This window comes from Sciurus carolinensis, chromosome 3 (genome assembly GCF_902686445.1).
Source record: "Sciurus carolinensis chromosome 3, mSciCar1.2, whole genome shotgun sequence".
In the NCBI taxonomy this organism is placed as follows: Eukaryota; Metazoa; Chordata; class Mammalia; order Rodentia; family Sciuridae; genus Sciurus; species Sciurus carolinensis.
This window is the reverse complement of record NC_062215.1, coordinates 123,977,576-123,998,150: the sequence shown is the minus strand read 5'-3', so window position 1 is coordinate 123,998,150 and position 20,575 is coordinate 123,977,576. Positions and strand designations below refer to the sequence as shown.

The 20,575-nt window shown below is 36.8% G+C and overlaps 1 protein-coding gene across 4 annotated transcripts in view; it reads left to right on the top strand.

The window, feature by feature from the left end:
- Window positions 1–20,575, top strand: part of Chn1 (chimerin 1) — a 174,792-nt gene that overhangs the window by 138,314 nt on the left and 15,903 nt on the right. For all 4 annotated transcript variants that reach the window (XM_047547157.1, XM_047547156.1, XM_047547159.1 and 1 more), the window contains one exon: window positions 13,754–13,838. In XM_047547157.1, coding sequence (XP_047403113.1) covers window positions 13,754–13,838 — 85 coding nt within the window. The remainder of the gene's footprint in view (window positions 1–13,753; window positions 13,839–20,575) is intronic.

Below are 20,575 nucleotides of genomic sequence, written 5' to 3'. Positions count from 1 at the left end.
TGTTCCCCTTGCTGGATAGAAGCATTTTAGTTTGCTACAGTCCCACTTATTTGCACTTTTGTTGTTTTAAAATATGGTTAGATTTGTAAGTTTTTCTGATCAAAAGACTGTTAGTGGAACTTTCGAGGTATTCCATTTCTTTTGTGGAAGTAAACACTAACAAGACAAACATTTTAGGGAAGAAAAAAATAAAAAGAAAGAAAATCTCATGGCTACCTATGAAACCAAGATTTGGGGTTGTCACTTTCAAATACCTAAGGAGGGGAACCTGACCCTGTCTTGCCAAAACCAATACTGATCCATATTTCCAGCAATGTATGTGAGCTCCTCTGGCACACAACTACATCTAATGCAGTGTTGATTACCTACAGCACCTTTTCCACCTGCCAACTTGTTATTTTAGAAAATTTATTTTCTCCAAAATTTATGCTTGAGTAGAGAACCAGCCTGGCAAGTGACTTCTAACACAAGAAGTTAGGGGTGTAGACTCATAGGACTAACACACAATAAAAGTCACTCCAGTATTTAATAATAAGGTACCAGGTCTTAAAAATCTCAAGATTTTAAAGATGTAAATATGTAAATAGCTCAATTTAGCTGTTCCACAATGTGTACATAGTTTAGAATATCATGTTCTACATGATAAGTACAATTTTTATCTGTCAACTAAAAAGTTTCAAAAAATTTTAGAAGTCACTCCTTCTAGAATTCTGTTCTCTTTAGTTTATGTGTCCACACACAAGGATTAGTTTTTCCCATACTTGGTACATGTTGATACTTTAAAGTCTAATTTTTGTAGTCTGTTAAATCATATATGCATTCTCCCCTTCCAGATTCAATTGTGGATTGGGTCTTATTCTATTTTGCTTGTTTTTAAACTATTAAGAGAAATACATATGTAATATTTCATATCTCTAGTTTCAAACCTTGTTTAATTGACAGATTGTCAGATTTCCTTGACCCTCTTATGTCAGCTTTCCCTAGAAGACCAAGAGTCTTATTAGAAGCAAGGCCTACCATGACTTTAATAAGGTAGTCAAAGCATGAGTCTAAAGAGTATGTTTACATCCGAAAATGGGTGGAACTCAAGAGCATTGTGTGGAGTGAAATAAGCCAAACTCAAAAGTTAAGGGTCATATGTTTTCTCATATGTGGAAGCTGGAGAGAAAAAAAAAGGGAATCGTGAAAATAGAAGATCAACTAGTAGAATACAGGAAGGGAACCAGGAGAAAGGAGGAGGGGAAAGAAAGGGGAAGTACTGGGCTGGGGATATGGCTCAGTTGGCAGAGTGCTTGCCTCGCAAGCACTAAGGCCCTGGGTTCAATCCCCAGCACCGCAAAAAAAAAAAAAAGGGGGGGGGGGAGTACTGAGGAATGAAATTGATCAACTTAAATTGTTACATCATGCGCATGTACAAATATATAAAAATGAACTCTACTGTTATGTATAGTTATAATTCATCATTAAATTTTTTAACTAAAATGGGGATGATTAAAAGTATATATACATTCTAACATCTTACCTCATTTATTGTCTATATTATGAGATTCCCTATATCTCAGTAAACTTAGCATCCTCATTAGTCAGCATTCATCAGATAATAGTTTGTGACACACCCCAAAAAAATCATTGTTTCCATTAGAGAAGCGAAGGTGAAGGGAGAAGAGACAGTCATATACAAAGGAAGTGGAATCTAATATTTAAAATAAGATATTGGCTTTTTTAGCTGGATACAGTAGCATACACCTGTAATCCCAGCTGCCTGGGAGGCTGAGGCAAGAGAATCTCAAGTTCAAGGCCAGCTTGGGAAACTTAGCAAGACCCTGTCTCAAAATAAAAAAATAAAAATGGCTGGGATGTAGGTTAGTATTAGAACAACTTATGTGAAGTTTGATCCCCAGTATTGAGGGGGTGGGAAAAAAGATACTGGCTTTTCTTTTTTAAATATTATACCACAGAACTGCTAGTACCTGAAAAAACATTAAATTCTTTTTCTGATAAACACCATATCATTTAGGGTATTTTTAGGTTTCCTAATCCCTCCTCTTTATCTTAAGAGTCTTCTGGGCATAGGATAGGAGACCTGTAAAGAGCCAGGATGTTATCCAGTGGAATTATACTTCTGAAGAACCCTACATCAAGGGCTGGGGTTGTAGCTCAGTGGTAGAAGGCTTGCCTAGCTCATATGAGGCACTGGGTTCCATCCTCAGCACCACATTAAAACAAACAAATAAATAAATAAATAAAGGTATGTGTCCATCTACAACTAAAAACAATAAAAAATGAAAAATAAATCCCTGCAGCAGCATCAATTGCTCATTTTCTATATTTTAATTTTCTTTGGGGAGCAGAAATAGTATGTTTTATGCAGTGCTAACCAGACATAAACGTTTGAAATAAAAAGAATGTATCTAGTTTTTGATCATGGGAGGCAGAGGCTTCTTGTCATATTAGGTCACCTTCTCCGGTCTGTTGTATTAGAGATGATGTTTGGGTTATCCATGTGAATCAGTTTGCCTGAATCTGGCCTAAAATGTCATGTTCACTTGTTCTCTTTTTTAGAACTATCTCTGTTTGGAACTCTAGCTCTTCCATGTGACATAGCCCTAATCTCTGCATACTTAGGAAACATTCCCTTGTTCATAAAGAGAAGTCCATCTATGCTAGTATGTTTTGCTTATTGTTTCGACAGCTCATTACTCCACTAATGTATGACGTCGCTAGGGTGGCGGGAGACCCATGGATGATATTTAACATTTGGAGACTTTATATTGCAAATGTCAGAAAACTTGATCCATGCTAGCTAAGGCAAAAAGAGAAATTATTGTGTCACATAGTAGGAACAGTCCAGCATTAATTGAAGATATCCATCGACTCAGGGCTTAAAATGCCCCAGAATCCTGTCTCCCAGATCTCTAGTTTTAGACTTCCTCTGGTGACAGAGACTCAGCTCTGTATCCTCCCATATTATAGTCTACAGCAAAGAGAGACTGTTTGTTCAGGTTTTGGGCCTAGCAATCATTCATCCAGTTATAGTACATGCCTATCTCTGCACCAGTATCTCCAGTCAGAAGAATGGAATGTGCTGATTGGCTTAGATCTAGATTGTATATTTACATCAAATATAGAAGTTTCTAAGACCAACAATGGGAATGAAGGAAGACATAATTTAAAATTTACATATACCTGATAACAGGTTCAAAATACAGAAAGCAACAACTGAACTAACAGTGAAATAGACAAATCCATAATTATTGCTAGAATATTCAACGTTTCTGTCAGTGATAGAATAGGCTAAAAATTAGTAGGATATAAAAGACTTGAACAACAGTATCAACCAATTTGACCTGATTAGTATTTATAGAATATTCTACCCAACAAAAGCATAATGTACATATTTTTCAAGTGATCATGGAGGATGCACCAAGATAGACAGTATTCTGGACCATAAAACAAGTCTCAGTAAATGTAAAAGAATTGAATTCATCCAAAAACTATCCTCTTACAATTAAAAATTAAATCAGTAATATCTGAAAATTTTCTAAGTATGACATACTTAGGAATTAAATAATATATTTCTCAATAACACTAATTAAAGAAGAAATCACAAGAAACAAAATATTTTGAACTGATTGAAAAAATACATTAAAATTTGTGGAATGTGGTTAAAATATAGTTTATAGGAAAATATGTATCATTGAGTGCCTACATTAGAAAAAGGAAAAAAATCTTAAATTGGTGAGCTAAGCTTCCACCTTCAGAGACTAGAAAAAGAACCAATTACACAAAGTAACAGAAGGAAAGAAATATTAAAGAGCAGCAATCAGTGATATTAGGGGGGGAAAATAGAGAAAAATCAGGATCTCTTTTACTGAGACTTTTAAGAGGATTTTAACCACATATTGGGTGGTTATTTGTTTGTTTGTTTGTTTATTTATTTATGCAGTGCTGGAGATCAAAGCCAGACCTTCACTTATGCTAGGCAAGCACTCTACCACTGAGATACATCCCAGCCTACATAGTTTGATAATTTCCTGTGCATTTAGTCAAACCTGCTTCCTGGTGTCTTATAGAGATGCCTGTCTTGGTATTGTAATGTGTGTTGACAGTAGGTCTCTGGACAACACTTCTACAACCAAGCCAAAGAAATATTGACACCTGGTTGTGGAAATATTAAATTAGTGCAGACTTGGCTTCAAGGAATTGTGGATCATAAAGTAATGTGGATTGGTCTGAGGCTTTTTTGTTTCTCAGTGTTCAGTTTACCTATTTATAATATGGTATAGAGATTTTCTGTCACTCAGCTATGAATTGTAAAGTGCTTTTTATTGCACAACCAGCTGGTCCGTTTATTTTCTTTTCTTATTATACTTACATAACATAACTTTAGAGGATTGGTATTTTGAGGTATTGATTCACTTGTTGATTTTTTACTACCGATATTTGAATGCAAACTCATTTATCCAAGTAATGAAGCTGACTTTCAAAGAAGTGTTTTAGGTTAGGACATTTGACATTTTAAAGCCTTTAGTATGATTCAATTTAGCAGTAAAACTATTAGAAGAAAGGAATTTAAAAAGAAATTAAACTTACAAGTTTTATAATACTTTAAATATCCATATTTTGGAATGGAAAGTGTTTCTGAATATCTGGTTATAATTACTATATTTTTTGTTATACAATCTGTAGCTTCTTGCATGACCAAAAAAAATGGATAAAAGGATTGCTTTGAGAACCTTAATGTTTCTACTTCCTGATTTGTGGGTTTCAAATTGCTGATACTATTCCCAGCATCAAAAAAAAAAAAAAAAAAAAAAAAAAAAAAAAAAAAAAACACAGAAAAACAAACACTCTAGTTCAAATTGTTGACCAGTCTTTCAGCTTAGACCAGCATATTGACACCAGAAACCATGTTTTTGTTGTAGCATTAATGTTTGTGTATGATTCTGAGCCAGTTCACTTGTTTGTGCTATAGTAACTCGCCTTTAACGTTAGAGATATTTCTCCCTCACTGGCAAGGCATTGACTAGGGGAGTGGATAGATCATGAAGGACTCCATAAAGAAATTTTAAACTATAAATAAGACCCTACATTGAATCATGGTGAGTGTATTCTTATGAGTAGAATTGATAATTCATTATTTTTCTACTTGTTTGTTTAAAGAAGTAGTGTTTTATACACCATTTAATAAACAGCATTTTCAAAATGCTCTTCATGTGGAAGTAGAAAACATTAATATATTGCCCTAATAATTACCATACTGGTATAGTAAGACCAGTATTGATATAGTCTGGGCAATATTATATAAATTTTTCTCTGTAATTGCTTCTCATAGTTCAGGACTTCATTTATTTGTGGTATGGGCAATGGAAGTCCAGTAGGCTTTTAAGGCATTTCCCTCAATTTTGAACAGTTTTCTCACTCTTAAAACATTAGGTCACCAATTTTCTGTTATTTGTCATCTGGATCAAAGTGATGCTCCTGGCTGTGTTAACTTGCACAGTTAATTATGTGCCTCACAGAGACCCTGCAGATCCTCCCCTGTCTGATCATCTCCTAGCAGCTCATCACAGAGGGTGTCAGCGCCTGGGCCCTGCTGCAGCTGTCCAGCGCCTCCTTCACTTCTCTCTGCTGCTGGCCACTGACTGTGCTCCTCCTCCTATTCCAGGCACCTGCAGTGCCAACCATTGCCTAAAGCTATGCTTCAGCAAGTGCCTGGCACAGTTCTTCTGCCTGTCCTGCTGTGGTACCACGTTACACCTCCATTTCATCAGAAAGGCCAGCATAATGTCAATGCTGATGACTTAACTGTACTTAACCACACCGTTTGCTATAGATTTTTCTCGAGAGTTGCAGCCAGTAGCCTTGACTAAATTTAACTGAACAACAGGCAGGAAGTTGTCACCTTGCTACAAAGACACTCTTATTTGAGTACTTTCCCCACATTTTTTGCATGACCTCATATACAATTTCATGCATTTTTCATATCATATGAATCAAAAGTTTAAAACTGGTAAGACTGCCTTTAGTCACTTAAAAGAGTGCATCCTGGTTGCCTTAAAGATAAAAATAGGGGTGAGAGGGAATTTCCTGCCCAATTGCCTGCTACCTACATTCCTTTCATTTAAAAAAAAAAATTTTTATTAGTTGTTGATGGACCTTGACTTTATTTATATGCAGTGCTGAGAATCAAACGCAGTGCTTCACACGTGCTAGGCAAGTGCTCTACCACTGAGCCACAAACCCAGACCCCGTTCCTTTCATTTTGATTTTGGTCATCTGTTCTCTCCCTTTGTGGCAAAATACCACACTGGAGGACCAACTCAGCTAAGTTGCCCAAATGAAAAACTGCAGCTCAAATGTCATTGCCACCTTTCCCAGCAGAGTTTCCCTGCCCCTACGTGTTCTTGTGGCTGACACCACGGTTTACATTTGCAGCAGGCTTTGCAGGCATGCTCCATGGCTGTTTGCATTTATTCTTACTTCTCAAGGGAATGTGTTTGGTTTGGAGGGATAATGAAGACACGGCTGAATTTATCTTTCCATAGCATGGATTTTTTTTTTTTTTTCTGTTTCCCTTATTGGCATTCAAACTGGAGGTGTGAATGCTAAAAACATGATGAGAAGCAGGTGCTTTAGTTTCTTTATATAACCCAGGATTTTGGTCAGCAGATCCAATTGAGAATAGCTGCAGTTTTTACCTATGTTAGTGCACAGGAGATATGCAACACTGTCCTGGGCCCCTGGACCCCTCAGTATCCCACCCACCTCATTCCCTGTTCCCTAGTTCTGACCAGTGTCATCACTGATTGGAGTCCATTCATTAATCCAGTCTTTTTCTGGACAGACTTCTAACAGTTATTAACATGGAAAGGAGTTGTTCCTAGGCAAAAAGCAATCCCAAAAGCCATGATAATAAAGTTGTATTTTTTCGAGTTGCAAAAAAGAGAAGGGCTTTTTAAAATTAGTTGGTTATGCCCTTTGTTCATTAAGGTGTAATTCGTGCTGTGTACTGTCACTTCCATTTGTCAAGATGGACCAAAAGCTTTAGAGATGGCCTAGAAAAATATCTGTGGCCCACTTATACGGTTGCTTTTTTGGTACTGTCCCTGACTTCACTTACAATGTACATGCTAGCACTGATTGCCCTTCAGAATTGTCTTAACAAAACACCCTCCCCAAAGGAAACGATTTTTGTAAGTCAATGGAATAATTTGTTTAAATACTTCTAATGAAAAAAACAGTGCTGTTTACAAAGGACTTGATCCTCTCCCACCTTACAAAGCAGTGTATGTCTTTAAGCAGAGGCTGGTTTCTGCTTGTAAGAAACAGTCGCTAACAACTTGGTGGAAGCAATAGAATAAAGTAAGATGCTGTTAGTGTCCCATTCATCACAAGATCACTGTCCTTTCCATTAGCATCAGTTATAAGAAACACAGGCAAGGAGCCAGTTTTTCATTGTTCAAAAGGCCTTTTAAGAGGCAGATGGAACATTTTCTTGGTTTACATCCAGTGCTAGCAAAATTCTGTTATTAGATTTCCTGGTCCACAACTAAGAATCTGTGATAGGAAAATGGAGAAACCAGTTAGAAAGAAAAAACTGACAGCCATGGAGAATGAGAAGAGGCAGGAAAACTAAAACACAGACTTAGGGAAACACAAAAATTTAGGGCCTATTGTATTAAAAATCCTATAAAAATAACACAATGAGTTTCTGTGTTGCACAATGAGTTTCCATTAGTTGTGTATGTTGTAAAAGATGCAGTATGTTTTTTTAATTTTTAATTTTTTTTTCATTTTAATTAGTTATATATAACAGTAGAATGTACTTTGATACATCATATATAATGGACTATAATTTCTCATTTTTCTGGTTATACATGATGTAGAATACTACCAGTCGTATAGTTACATATGTACACAAGATAATAATGTCTGATTCATTCTACTATCCTTCCTATCCCTATACCCCCTAGCCTCCCCTGCATTGTGAATTAACATCTGGCTAGCAGAGAAAACATTTGACTTTTGGTTTTTTGGTACTGGCTTATTTCACTTAGCATGATATTCTCCACCTCTGTTCATTTACCGGCAAATGCCATAATTTCATTCTTCTTTAAGACTGAGTAATATTCCATCATATATATATATATATCACATTTTTAAAATCCATTCATCTGTTGAAGGGCACCCAAGTTGGTTCCATAATCTAGGTATTGTCAATTGAGCTGCTATAAACATTAATGTGGCTGCGTCAATGTAATATACTGATTTTAAGTCCTTTGGATATAAACCGAGAAGTGGGATGGCTGGGTCAAATCGTGGTTTTCTGAGGAATCTCCATACTGCTTTCCATAATGGTTGCACCAATTTGCATTCCCCAGCAATGTATGAGTGTACCTTTCCCCCAAATCCTCACCAACATTTACTGTTGTTTGTATTCTTGATAATTGCCAGATGCAGTAAGTTTTGATCCCCCAGGTGCTGACCAGATGGCTAATGGACCTCTACTATAGGTAGAGCATTCCAGGCAAGAGTCACTCCCTGGAATGATGTCAGGTTTCAGGCCCAAATCCCCATATTCCATGTGACCTGCTCCAGGCCTCCTTTCCCCTTTGTCCCACCTTGTACTTTCTCAGCATCCTCCTAAGCAGAAAGAGTCCCTGAGGTGCAACTTTTGACCTTTTAATGATTATATTTTGAATGCCCATTCCATTTTGAATCATTTTTAATTACAAAGTATGGTTGTAATTAAAATATAACCAAACCTAGTGAATAAAATTATCAGCAGATGTCAGTGCCTATAGACTTGACTGCAGGAAGTAATACCTGTTTGGATTATATTAGATAGAACAGTACAACTAAAGAGCTATTTTAACTGACACATACTTACACATATTTTGGGGGTACAGTGTGCTGTTTCAATACATGTGTGTAGTGTGTAATGATCAGATCATGGTAATGACACATCCATCATCACAAACAGTATCATTTCCTCATGTTGGGAACGTTCAGAAACCTCTCTCCTAGCTATTTCAAAATACACAATCAACTGTTGTCAACCATGATTACCCAACTGTGCTATAGAACCTTAGAAGTTTTCCCTCTTCTCCAGCCACACCCCTGTACCTGTTAACCATCCTCTCTACCTCCTCAACCCCTGGTAACCACTATTATGTCTTCTATGAGATCAGCTTTTCCAACTTCTCCATTATAGTGAGGACATTTAGTGTTTGTCTTTCTGTGCTTGGCTTATTTCACTTAACGTAAGGTCCTCCAAACTAAAGAGCCAGTCTAAGTTGTGTAGTTTGTACAGTTGATTTTTTTTAAGATATCTTTTCCTGAGTTGTTAAGTATGTGACTGTAAACATCATTGATAATATAAAACTGAATATAAAATGAAACATTTAGATAAAGCTCAAATATACAGCAATTACCCCCCCCCTTTTTTTTTAAGTAATATCACTTCACTCTTTAACATTCTTGTCACTGGTATAGTATGATTTTAGTGTCACAAGGAAAGAAACTTGCTTTTAGTCCAGCAGCCCTTCTCTGAATTCCTTGCCGGTTCCAATTTTTGGTTCCCACTTTCCCCAGCATCCTTATTTGCATCTAACAGAACTGACTTCCGAGTGCACACTATCAGGTATGAACTCCCTTCACTCTCAGAGCTGGGGACCCCAGTAATCCTGCAAGGCCATTTTCTTTCCCTCCCAACTCTTCCTGTTCAACCCTAACCACCCTGCCTAGTTCCTGTCTCCATTTGACCCTCGGGAACCTGCTTCATCAGTGACCTCCTCTTTCCCATGAATCCTCAATCAGCGCCCCCACGCTTCACTCCAAAACAGTTCCTCTACTTTTGCCTCTGTTCATGTCATCCTTTCCAATGGTGGACCCCTACACCCTCATCGTTAGCCTAGTTTCTTCATCTCTCTTCTGCTTCCAGCTCTGTTAGTTATCAGCCCTATTGATTCTGCCTCCTAAATCACTCCAGTCTGTCCCTTTCTCTCATCATCACCACATCACCTGTTACCTGGACAGCTGCCATGGTATCCTCCCTAGTCTGTCTTCCTCTAGCCTTGCCCTCTTATTGTCTTAAAAATCTCCCATGGGCCCTGTGGGTGGCCCATGCCTGTAATCCCAGCAATGAAGAAGCCTAAGGCAGGAAGATTACAAGTTCAAGGCCAGCCACAGTAACTTGGCAAGACCCTGTCTCAAAATTTAAAAAAATAATAATAATAATAATAAAGAGGACTGGGGATATAGTTCAGTTGGTAGAGTGCTTGCCTCACAAGCACAAGGCACTGGGTTCAATCCTCAGCACCACCAAAAATACTACTACTAATAATAATAATAAAGGGCTGGGGATATAACTCAGTGGCAAAGTTACCCTGGGTTCAATCCCCAATACCAAAAAAATAAAAATCTCCCCTGGCCCTACATCGTTAAGGGAACCAAGGATACATTTGTAGACATGGAAAGTGTCCCATCTGCCTATATCATCTCCCACCATGCCCGTCATTCCCTCCCCCATCCCCGAACTTTGATGTAACTCTCAACACCACATTTTCTCTCTGGTGCGTTGTACCTTGGATTTCCATGGAACAGCCCTCCCTAATGCACCAGCTGCAACAGGGCCAAGAAACGCATCCTTTCCGTCCCACATGCCTAGTCCCACATGCCTAATCACCTGCCTTGACTCTGGGCTCAGCCCTTGGGCCACATCTTCAGCCTGAGCAGTGCCCCACCCTCCAGCATCCGGCACACTCTGCAAGCATTATTGTTGAAGCATTTCACACCTCCTACCAGGAAAGGCCTACCATGGATTCTCTGAGCCTTTTTATCTTTATATCATCACTTAATAAATGTTTATGAATGAATAAAGTGCTGAATGAATGAAGTTCTTTTTTGATTACCTTGCAGGAATAAAGTAGACAAAAAATCTTTAATCAAATGTACAAACTGTCCAGTGTCATGGAGTCATATAGGTCACAGAAAACAGAAAACAAAATTCAAAAGAGGATCCAGTTAACTATGTTATACAAATAGAAGTTTAGTAATCTTGTGGTGCTGCAAGGCCTGTCTTCTACGTAATTGGGCGGGGGAAGCCCCTAATGACTCAAGATGCCTTTATTTTTAAAAAAATATTAATAATAATAATTTAAAAAGCTGTCCAAACCAGACAGGGTGCATGCCTGTAATCCCAGAGACTGGGAAGGCTGAAGTGGGAGGATTGCAAGTTCAAGACCAGCCTTACCAACTTAATGAGATACTGTCTGAAAATTAAAAATAGAAAGGACTGAGATTTAATCAGTTCAATTTAGTAGTAGGTTCAGTACCTATACCACCCCCCAAAAAAACTGACCAAGAATGAAATGCATAAACAAAAATTTCCTAACAGTTCCTGAGATACATGTTCATCCTTCAATTAAAAAACATGCAGATTGTTAAAATCCTTTCTATAGCATATGTAATATGAAGAAATGTTCCCATGCTTTTCAGAATGCCACATTTGCCACTGTTCTCCAGAAGGTCGGGAAGGAAGTGAGTTTTGTTATAACATCTCAGTAGTCAATGCTGTTTGCCAAAAACCTTTTTGTTTAAGTAATAACAAATGAAACACCATATACTCTTATTTTCACTTTCCCAATGTAACTTTCAGACACTTTACATGAGATAACTGGCAGATACAATGTAATTCTTGGGACTTTATGTTTTTATATATGTGTATATTGTGTATTCATCTTACCAAGTAAGTAATGCTGGTTTATCCAATTTGTATCCCAAGGACTTTGTCGAAAAGTAATTTCACAATTCTTTAGTGATTCCATGACTACAAAATTCTTTGCATTAGTCAGCACTACCTACTTCACATATTCCCCTCCGACTGCACACTTTATTCAATTTTATTCACTCTGAGGAGTAGAGACAAGCACAGGAACATCACACAGAATCTGACTTTTGAACTTGGGCTCTGCTTCAGCAACTCCAGGAAATGCCTTCGATTTACAGACTTGGAATATCATTAACAATCCAGAAGCAATTGTGTCTGCATTCCTGGCCTTTTTCCATGAAAGACATGGAAGGATTTATGGCCTGTTCTCAAAATTAACATAAAATTTTGTACTCAAGTTCACTTGGCACATCATCACAGGCACAGACCTACTTGGAATGAACCCTGTGTGATCCACTGCACCCTTATTTGGATATTTTGGCCAGTAGTATTTTGATCTGATATACCATATTTCACTGATCCTTTTTTTTTTTTTTTTTTTTCAGTTGTCAATGGATCTTTTATTTTATTTATATGTGGTACTAAGTATTGAACCCAGGGCCTCACACTTGCCAGGCAAGCACTCTACCACTGAGCCACAACTCCAGCCCTCACTGATTCTTAATAAGTACATTTTATTTTGCATCTTAACATCACTGAAATTGGAATTTATCTCATAATCAGTGATTTGCAATTTAATTGGCATATTTTCACTAAAGAAAAAATAATGGTATATTGCATATATGGCATCTTAAGTTTGAAGAAATAAGATATATTATAACCTACACACACACACACACACACACACACACACACACTCCTTAAAATCACTTGGTTTCTAAGACCTACTTTATAAAATTAATATAACAATTACAAAAGATGACTGTCTTAGCTGTGAATTGCACTATGTGCAGTAGCTATTTGGCAGCTATTTATCATACTTTGTGATTTTCACTCTTTTGCTTTATTATTTTCTGCAGGAGGAAATCATACATATAAGAAATTATCTAAAGTAAATTCATTTTGATACCTATCAGTTACTTCTTTGTACCTTTTTTTTTTTTTTTTTTTTTTTTTTTTTTTGCGCAGTACTGGGGATCGAACTCAGGGCCTTGTGCTTGCAAGGCAAGCACTCTACCAGCTGAGCTATCTCCCCAGCCCTGTACCTTCTTTGTAACTTCTTTTTCTGTCATTTTTCTACTACGTTTTCAGGCAATATGTGCTCAGAAATCTTTAATTGTTAGTGATAATGTTCAAGATTTTTTTCTCTTTAATGTTAGGGATTGAATTCAGTGCTTCCCTATTCTAGCAAAATTTCACAGAGTTAAACTAGAATACTTTCTTTTTGTATATGTAAAAATCTATATGTATCTTAGCATTTTTAAAATCCTTTCTGCTTTGGGATTTCCTTTCTTAGGGAAAAAGGAATCAAATTCAGTAAAACCTTTCTGAGCTGGCATGAGCAGTGAATAATCACTTTACTCAGAGTTTCTGATTAACTATAGCTTCTATAGTTTCTAAAAATGTATTAATTCTCTTTTCTAACGTGTTAAGTGTTTTGATGATTTTGTTGTGACCAGTGTCACCTTTGCATCTGTGACCCATCCTTATGAATCCAAACATACTTGATATTGCTTCTTATCCTTCTTCATGTCATAGTACTCAGAAATGCCAGTATTTGTATAACACATAGATGAGGCTGCTTGTACCTGAGGAGACTCTTAGGAAAATTCCACTGTAGAAATTGTTTTCCACAGTAAATTGCAGAATATTGGTTTGATTTATCGCCACTTCTAAAACAAAGAGGAATTCAAACTCTGAAAAAATTGTAACTACTTGCTAATTCCTCTCAAACAAAGTTCTTCTAAATGTAGCTGTATTGCCTATTGGGTACTAACATGGCTGTGGATTAGTGCTTTGATGTGAAAGTGTCTCCTCATCTGTGTGTTTCCTCTCTTCTCACTTCCTCTTCTTTTCCAGGTCCATACATTCCGAGGACCACACTGGTGTGAATACTGTGCCAACTTCATGTGGGGCCTCATCGCTCAGGGAGTGAAATGTGCAGGTAAGAGTGTTTCCCTCCTCTGCTCAAGGAGTCAGTTGTGAAGTGATTTTCAGGGCACTGGGAGATTCACCTACGTGCATCCACAACAGATTGGGTCACTGTTTACTCAAACACACGTCGGATGGCTGTGATCTCAGGCAGCCATTTTGGAAATTAGAATTTTATCTGCCCTTAACCTTCTTGCATTTGATGAGCAGAAGACTAGGAATATGGTCTTAGTCCACTGAAGAAAAAGACATTAGCTTGTTTAAAAAGTCCAATAAAAGGAGATAAAAGTAAGGCAGTTATATTAATACTTGCCTTTGATGTTGCAGTAACTAAATTTATAAAAATGCTTTTTAAAAAAGCAGTGTACCAGGACCTATGATTGTTGCCTTGGAAACTGAATCTTAAAGATAACTTGCTAAGCTAGATTGTTCTTACTAAATTTTTTGTTAAATCAAACCTTTAAAAAAAACTCTATGAATTTATCTTCAAAGATGGTTACTAAATTCTGAAAAACCACTTAGTCACAATATTTTATGACATTTTTGAAATCTCAAATATATCTATATATCATATTTTTTGTAAAATATGACCTTGTACTTTAGATTGGGGTTTAGAAGCTTTAAGATCTACACATATACCCAAGAGCACATTTTTGAGACTGCTTGAATCTGTTTTTGCAGATTACAATCCTAATTAACCCCAAATAAATGTAATTTTCTTCATTCTACTAGCATGTGTACAAACACACACACACACACACACACACACACACACACGGAGGGATTTGTTGAAAAACTTTGTGAAATGAAGTAGTTATTAACATGGAATTTATTTGTATAGAACGAATATACTTAATATTGGCCATTTATTCAAACTGTTCTATATTCTAGCATAAGCTTTAAAATGACCACCTAAATTTTAAGTATACAGTATTTGATCATCAGTTTCTTTTTGTTATTTAATTTGTAAAACTAATATATTCTTACATGTCTTTAAGCATAAAGCTTTATGCTAAAAAGTATACTAAAAGTAATTTATTTCAAAATGGTAACTGTAGTAACAGACTTCCCACTGGAAATATCCCTATTTCTTTTGTGGCATGATTTTTAAGTGGAATATTTTTGTTGTCCATTATGTGCATAAATTTCTGAAGTCGGATTTTTCATATATCTAAATTACATTTTCTTTGAATAGCAAAGTACAATGTGTGTTGCATGTGAAATTTCAAGTCACTCTTCTTTCAGTTATTATTTCCTAAACATCACTAGGGCTTAGTAAGTTTTCAGGCATATATCATTAGCTGGCCAGCCAGGAAGCTCCCTGCTATGGAGAGTTGGGTAAGAGGGCTGCAAATATAGACTTTGTACTGGGCAAAACTGTCCATCAAGGCTCAGGGTATAGTTTGAGAGAGTCATGAGGAAAACCTTATTGTTATGGCTGAGTTCTGGGGAGTCAGAATGAGGAACCGTCCTTACAAAGACTGTGGGTGTGCCTTTGAACTGGACGGGAAAATGAGGTATAGAAAGTGTTGATAAAGTGGTATTATTAAGACAGTCTTCCTCGTGGTTGTCTAAAGGCAAATGAACTAATCTTTCAAAATCAAAAGTTGCCTGCCAAGGAATAAGGGTCTCCATTAGCCTGGTATGCTCTTTGAGACATCCTTGACCAGCTGACACTCTGCAACAGTTTCCTGAGCAATTCATGACCATCACTACCTTATAAGCTTTTCTCTGAAGGGAGTAACACATTGTGCCATTTACATCTTGAGAGTGCGAAGGCCATTTACATAGGAGTTCTGTGTCAGCCATCAGCAGAGAATGAGTAGAACACATACGTGAATAATTTGTGGCGGTACACTACAATCCTGAATCATATTTGAAAGAAATGTTTAGGAACATCTATCACAGTAATAACTGTGGAGAAAGGAGAAAGACAATGATCCACCCCCCTCTCCACAGCCACCCACACTCATAACCTCTCCCTCTTACTGGGAGTGAAGGGCAAGAATTGAAAGAAAAGCCTTGATATTTTTCATTTTATTGTTGTATCTTGTCCTTAAAAGCATTGTGTTCTTTGAGATTTGAATCATAATATATAATATAAACACATTTTTTTAAAATGCAGAGGTTGCCGGGCCCAGTGCATATTTGTAATCCCAACAAATCAGGAGGCTAAGGCAGGGGAATGATCAGCATGTTCAAGGCCAGACTCAGCAACTTAATGAGACTGTCTCAAAAATAAAAAGAACTGGGAATGTAGCTCAGTGATAAAGCTCCCCTAGGTTCAATCCCCAGCACAAAATAAAACAAATTAAAAAAACCCCTAGAGGTTGGAGTTGAGATTTGGATTAGTTCTGTTTTCTTTGACAACTGTTCACATTTGGATTGACAGTGAGATTCTTAGGTCTGAAGTGACTCAGACTGATATATCCTTTGAGCCATCTGTTATCTAAAACAGAGCAAAGAATCAGGAATTTAAAGAGAGAATACATACTCACTGTGGTAGGCATTGGATAAGGGTCCCCAAAGATTTCCACTTCCTAATCCCTGAAACCTACGAACATATTACCTTTCAGGGCACTAGGAATTTTGCAGGTGATGCAAAATTAAGGATATTGAGATGACGCTGGTTTGTTAGAGTGGGCCCAGTGGAATTGCAGTCACAGGAGTTCTTAGGGAGGCCAAAGGATTAAGGGTCACAGAAAGGTGATGTTTCTGAGATGAGAGAAAATACTATGCAGCTAGATTTGGGGATGGAGGAAGGGACTAGAAGCCAAGAAATGCAGGTGGCCTCTGGGAGCTGGAAAAGACAAAGAAAGATTGTCCCCCTGGAGACAGAAAGAAAGAACACCTTGACATTAGCCAGGGAAACTGATCTTGAACTTTCAACCTCCAGAACTGTAGGGTAATAAATACCTGTTGTTTTAAGCCACTGAGTTTGTAGCACTCTGTTATAGTAGCAATTGGAAACTAATACAATAGCCATTAAACATTAAAAATATTATCCAAAGAAAATGGTAGAACCGTTACCTGTCAGACAAGAGATATATTTATCTGCTTTTGATCCCAAAGACAACTTGCTTTGTTCTGGTTTCTTTTTTATTTTTTTCTTTACTTTTTCTGAACTGAGGATAGAACCCAGGGGTGCCTTATCACTGAACTATATTCCCAAGGTCTAAGTTGCTGAGGGTCTCATTGAGTTACCTAGACTGACCTCAAACTTTCTATCCTCCTGCCTCAACCTCCTGAGTTTCTGGGATTACAGACATGCACCATCGTGCCCAGCTGTCAGCAATTTTTAAGGGGGTGTTGACCAAAAGATACAATTTTTAATCCTTTGCACCCACACCTTTTCTCTTTTAAAAATATTATGTAAAAGTATTGGGTGGTGTCAAAACCACCTGGTCTGCAATATTGCTGTAGGAGTCACATTGAATCCAGTTACTTCTGTGACAAGCAAGCTGCCCTTTCAGGACTGAATGCTCTAGGCTTGCCATAGCACACTACAGTGGAGGAGCTGAAGGAGTAGCAGGGATGTTGTAAGAATGCTAATCATTACATTGCACAATCTTTTCAAAACCCAGTGATATCAGGTGACATGGGAAGCATAAGCTGTCTCCTCTGCCAAAGCCTCCCCCTTGTAGTAACCTCCCGTAAAGTGGGTAAATTTATGACTCTTTGAAGGGAATATCTATCTGCAGAACTGATGTTCCTCTTGCTAAATTATTTATGACCCAAATAGGTAACTTTTAAAAAGTAAGAATCAGGGGCTAGGGTTGTGGCTCAGTGGTGGAGTACTTGCCTGGCACGTATGAGGCACTGGGTTCAATTCTCAGCACCACATATAAATAAATAAAGTTCCATGGATAACTCAAGAAAAATGTGTGTATATATATATATATATATATACATGTATAAAAATGTGTGTGTGTGTGTATAAAGAAGCATGATTTAAAAAAAAAAAAAAAGAACCAAAGGATGATCATTCAAATCAATTAGTTTCCCCAAATTGGGGTTTGTTTTTTTTTTTGTTTTTTTTTTGTTTTTTTTTTTTTGCGGTACTGGGGATCGAACTCAGGGCCTTGTGCTTTCGAGGCAAGCACTCTACCAGCTGAGCTATCTCCCCAGCCCCTGGGGTTTGGCTTTGTTTTTCCTTTCTTTATAAAAAGTAAGCTTACAGGTTAGAATAATGTATTATTATTTTTTAATCACTGAGATTGTCATTCCTTCCCAGAAAAGACCATTGTTCCAGCAGCATTCCTGAAATGCTTTTATTTTAGCCTTATCAGAGTATAAACAAGAAATTAAGAATGATGATCCATTATTTTAAATCTGACATTTCAACTTAGCATTAATTATTAAGATGGCTTAGTATTTTTAGTGTATCATTATCATTGCTGCCCCCAAACAGAAATAGCAGCAGTTTTTTCCTAATAATAAAACCTATTATTTCAAGTATACAAGCACTTAACTTTTAGGTGGAAGAAAAGAAGTAGTGATATCTTTTATTACATCAATGATTGTACTTCAAAGTCACAGTTGTCCTTATAAGTCAATGAGAATTTGGTAAAACTTGATTAAGTTTCATGTAGCCTCTTCATTGAAAGCAGTATTTTCATAAATATTTCAAAGAACAAGGCATTCCTCTTCATTTTGCTTATGAAAGTTAATTGTGATGCACATTTAAATATGAGCTATTCTACTTTTATGGGGGAAAATAAGAAATATATTTAAGACTAAAATTCATTAGCTTTAAGTGTAACTCAGTGGTAAAATGCTTGTCCAGCATGTACAAGGCCCTGGGTTTTATCCCCAGCACCACCAAAAAAAAAAAAGTAAAACTTATTTATAATTACTTAAAAATAAACAGGCATAGAAAAGAATGAATAATTATCTTTTCTTTCAAAACATACATCACCATAATAATCCTATCAGTAGAATGTAAACAATATTAGCAATTAACTTTAAAAAATAGATCTCTATTCTAGATAGCATCATATATATGTATTAGAAATATCAGGCCCCAGAAAATAGGAAAAGAGCCTGATGTTAGTAGTCTGCGTAATAGAAATATTTGATTAAATGCAGAATAAGATGATTCAGATCTTTTATTCCTCCTTTCATATGTTTTTTCTGTGCTTATTAACTTGAGAGATTGGGAGAGGGAAAATGTGGTTTAATGGTAACATAAAATAACCTGCCAAACCAAGAGATGCAACAAATGAAATCTTCTATGGACTTTCCCCCCATTTATAGTGTAGAACTTCCCTGGAAGAAATGGAACTATATAGGAGTTATATGACTTTAATAAATAAGTATGAAAACCAAATAAAATCTTAATGGCAAATGAAATATTGATATACTGCAAGTCCTGCAGCAGCAATTTTTAGGGCAGGCTCAAGGCTGGTGTATTGCATTGTGAACTTAAGGGTATAAAAAAAAATGCTTTATTTTAATGTTTTCACCCTATCAGTGTGGTCTTGTAAAGACTTCATCATATTCAATATAGTCAAAAATTTGGCCTTGATATTTATTGCTAAAATTGAGCATAATATATTTTCCCATGGTTTTCTATTATTCAAAGGAAAAGGAATATTAGTTCAGAACATTGCCTTTTTCCTTAAATACCTAAATATGAACTCAGTCATCTTACTTTATTCAGTTTTTACTGATTCACAAATAAGTTTTAGAGCCTGCTGATGTTTAAAATGAGAGATGTCTCCAAACACTAAAGGAGAAAAATTAATATCAGAGTATCATGCCACTCAGATGTTTTTATATGCATGCATCCAAATTTTGCTGTTTGGCTTTCTCCTGGATTTCCAGTTAGAGTTTATGCATAGGGAAATAATATGACAAAACAAAAATATAATAGTTAGACTTTATAAATGTTTTTAGAAGTCCTATCAGAGTCAATCATCAATAAGTGTAAGACTGGGTAAAATATAGCAGTGGTTTTTAAACTCAAGTATATATGATAATGGGTACAATACACATTATCAAATAAGAGGTTAAAGATAGCAAATTCATCTTCAGTGCTGAGAAAATACCTCAAAGTACATGGTGTACTGCTGGTGGAAAGAAGTAGGAGTGACTCAGTGGGAACAGCACAGGCTGGGATCGGCAGTCCTCTCGGTTCTTCCACTTTTCTCACTGAATAACTTGAACAACTTGTTTAGTCCCTCTGAACCTCATTGTCTTCATCTGTGAAATACATTGTTACCAAGGACTCTTTCCCAACTGTGACCTGTGTGTACAGACTGAAATTTTGCTTAATTTTATACTTTCAAAACACACTGTAAGAGTTCTTTCAGTTCCTGACAAGATGGATAAATGTATTTCACTGTATTCCTCCCAGTAATTATAACACCCAGCGCCACCCCCACACTCCTCCACACATATACAATTACAAGAGACCCTGAGCAAGATATTTATATCAACTATGAAGGTCTCTAAAACTTAGAGAAAATAAGGAGGGCTCATAGGAACCTCAGGACTCAAGGAACAACCCAGCAGTGAGATCCCCCGTAGTGTGTTTTTTGTCCTTCCTATATATCTCAGTCTGGACACTATGGAAACCCACAACCCATAAGTGCTAGCAGGCAGGCAGAGCAGAAAGCCTACTTTTCCTAGCCAATTCACTGGGAAAAGGTAGCCCAGCAGGAATAAACCTTTTAGCCATACCTACTGTTCTCTAGGTAAACACCATGAAAAAAAATGTCACTGCCTATCCCCAGTGGTTGCAGTAGC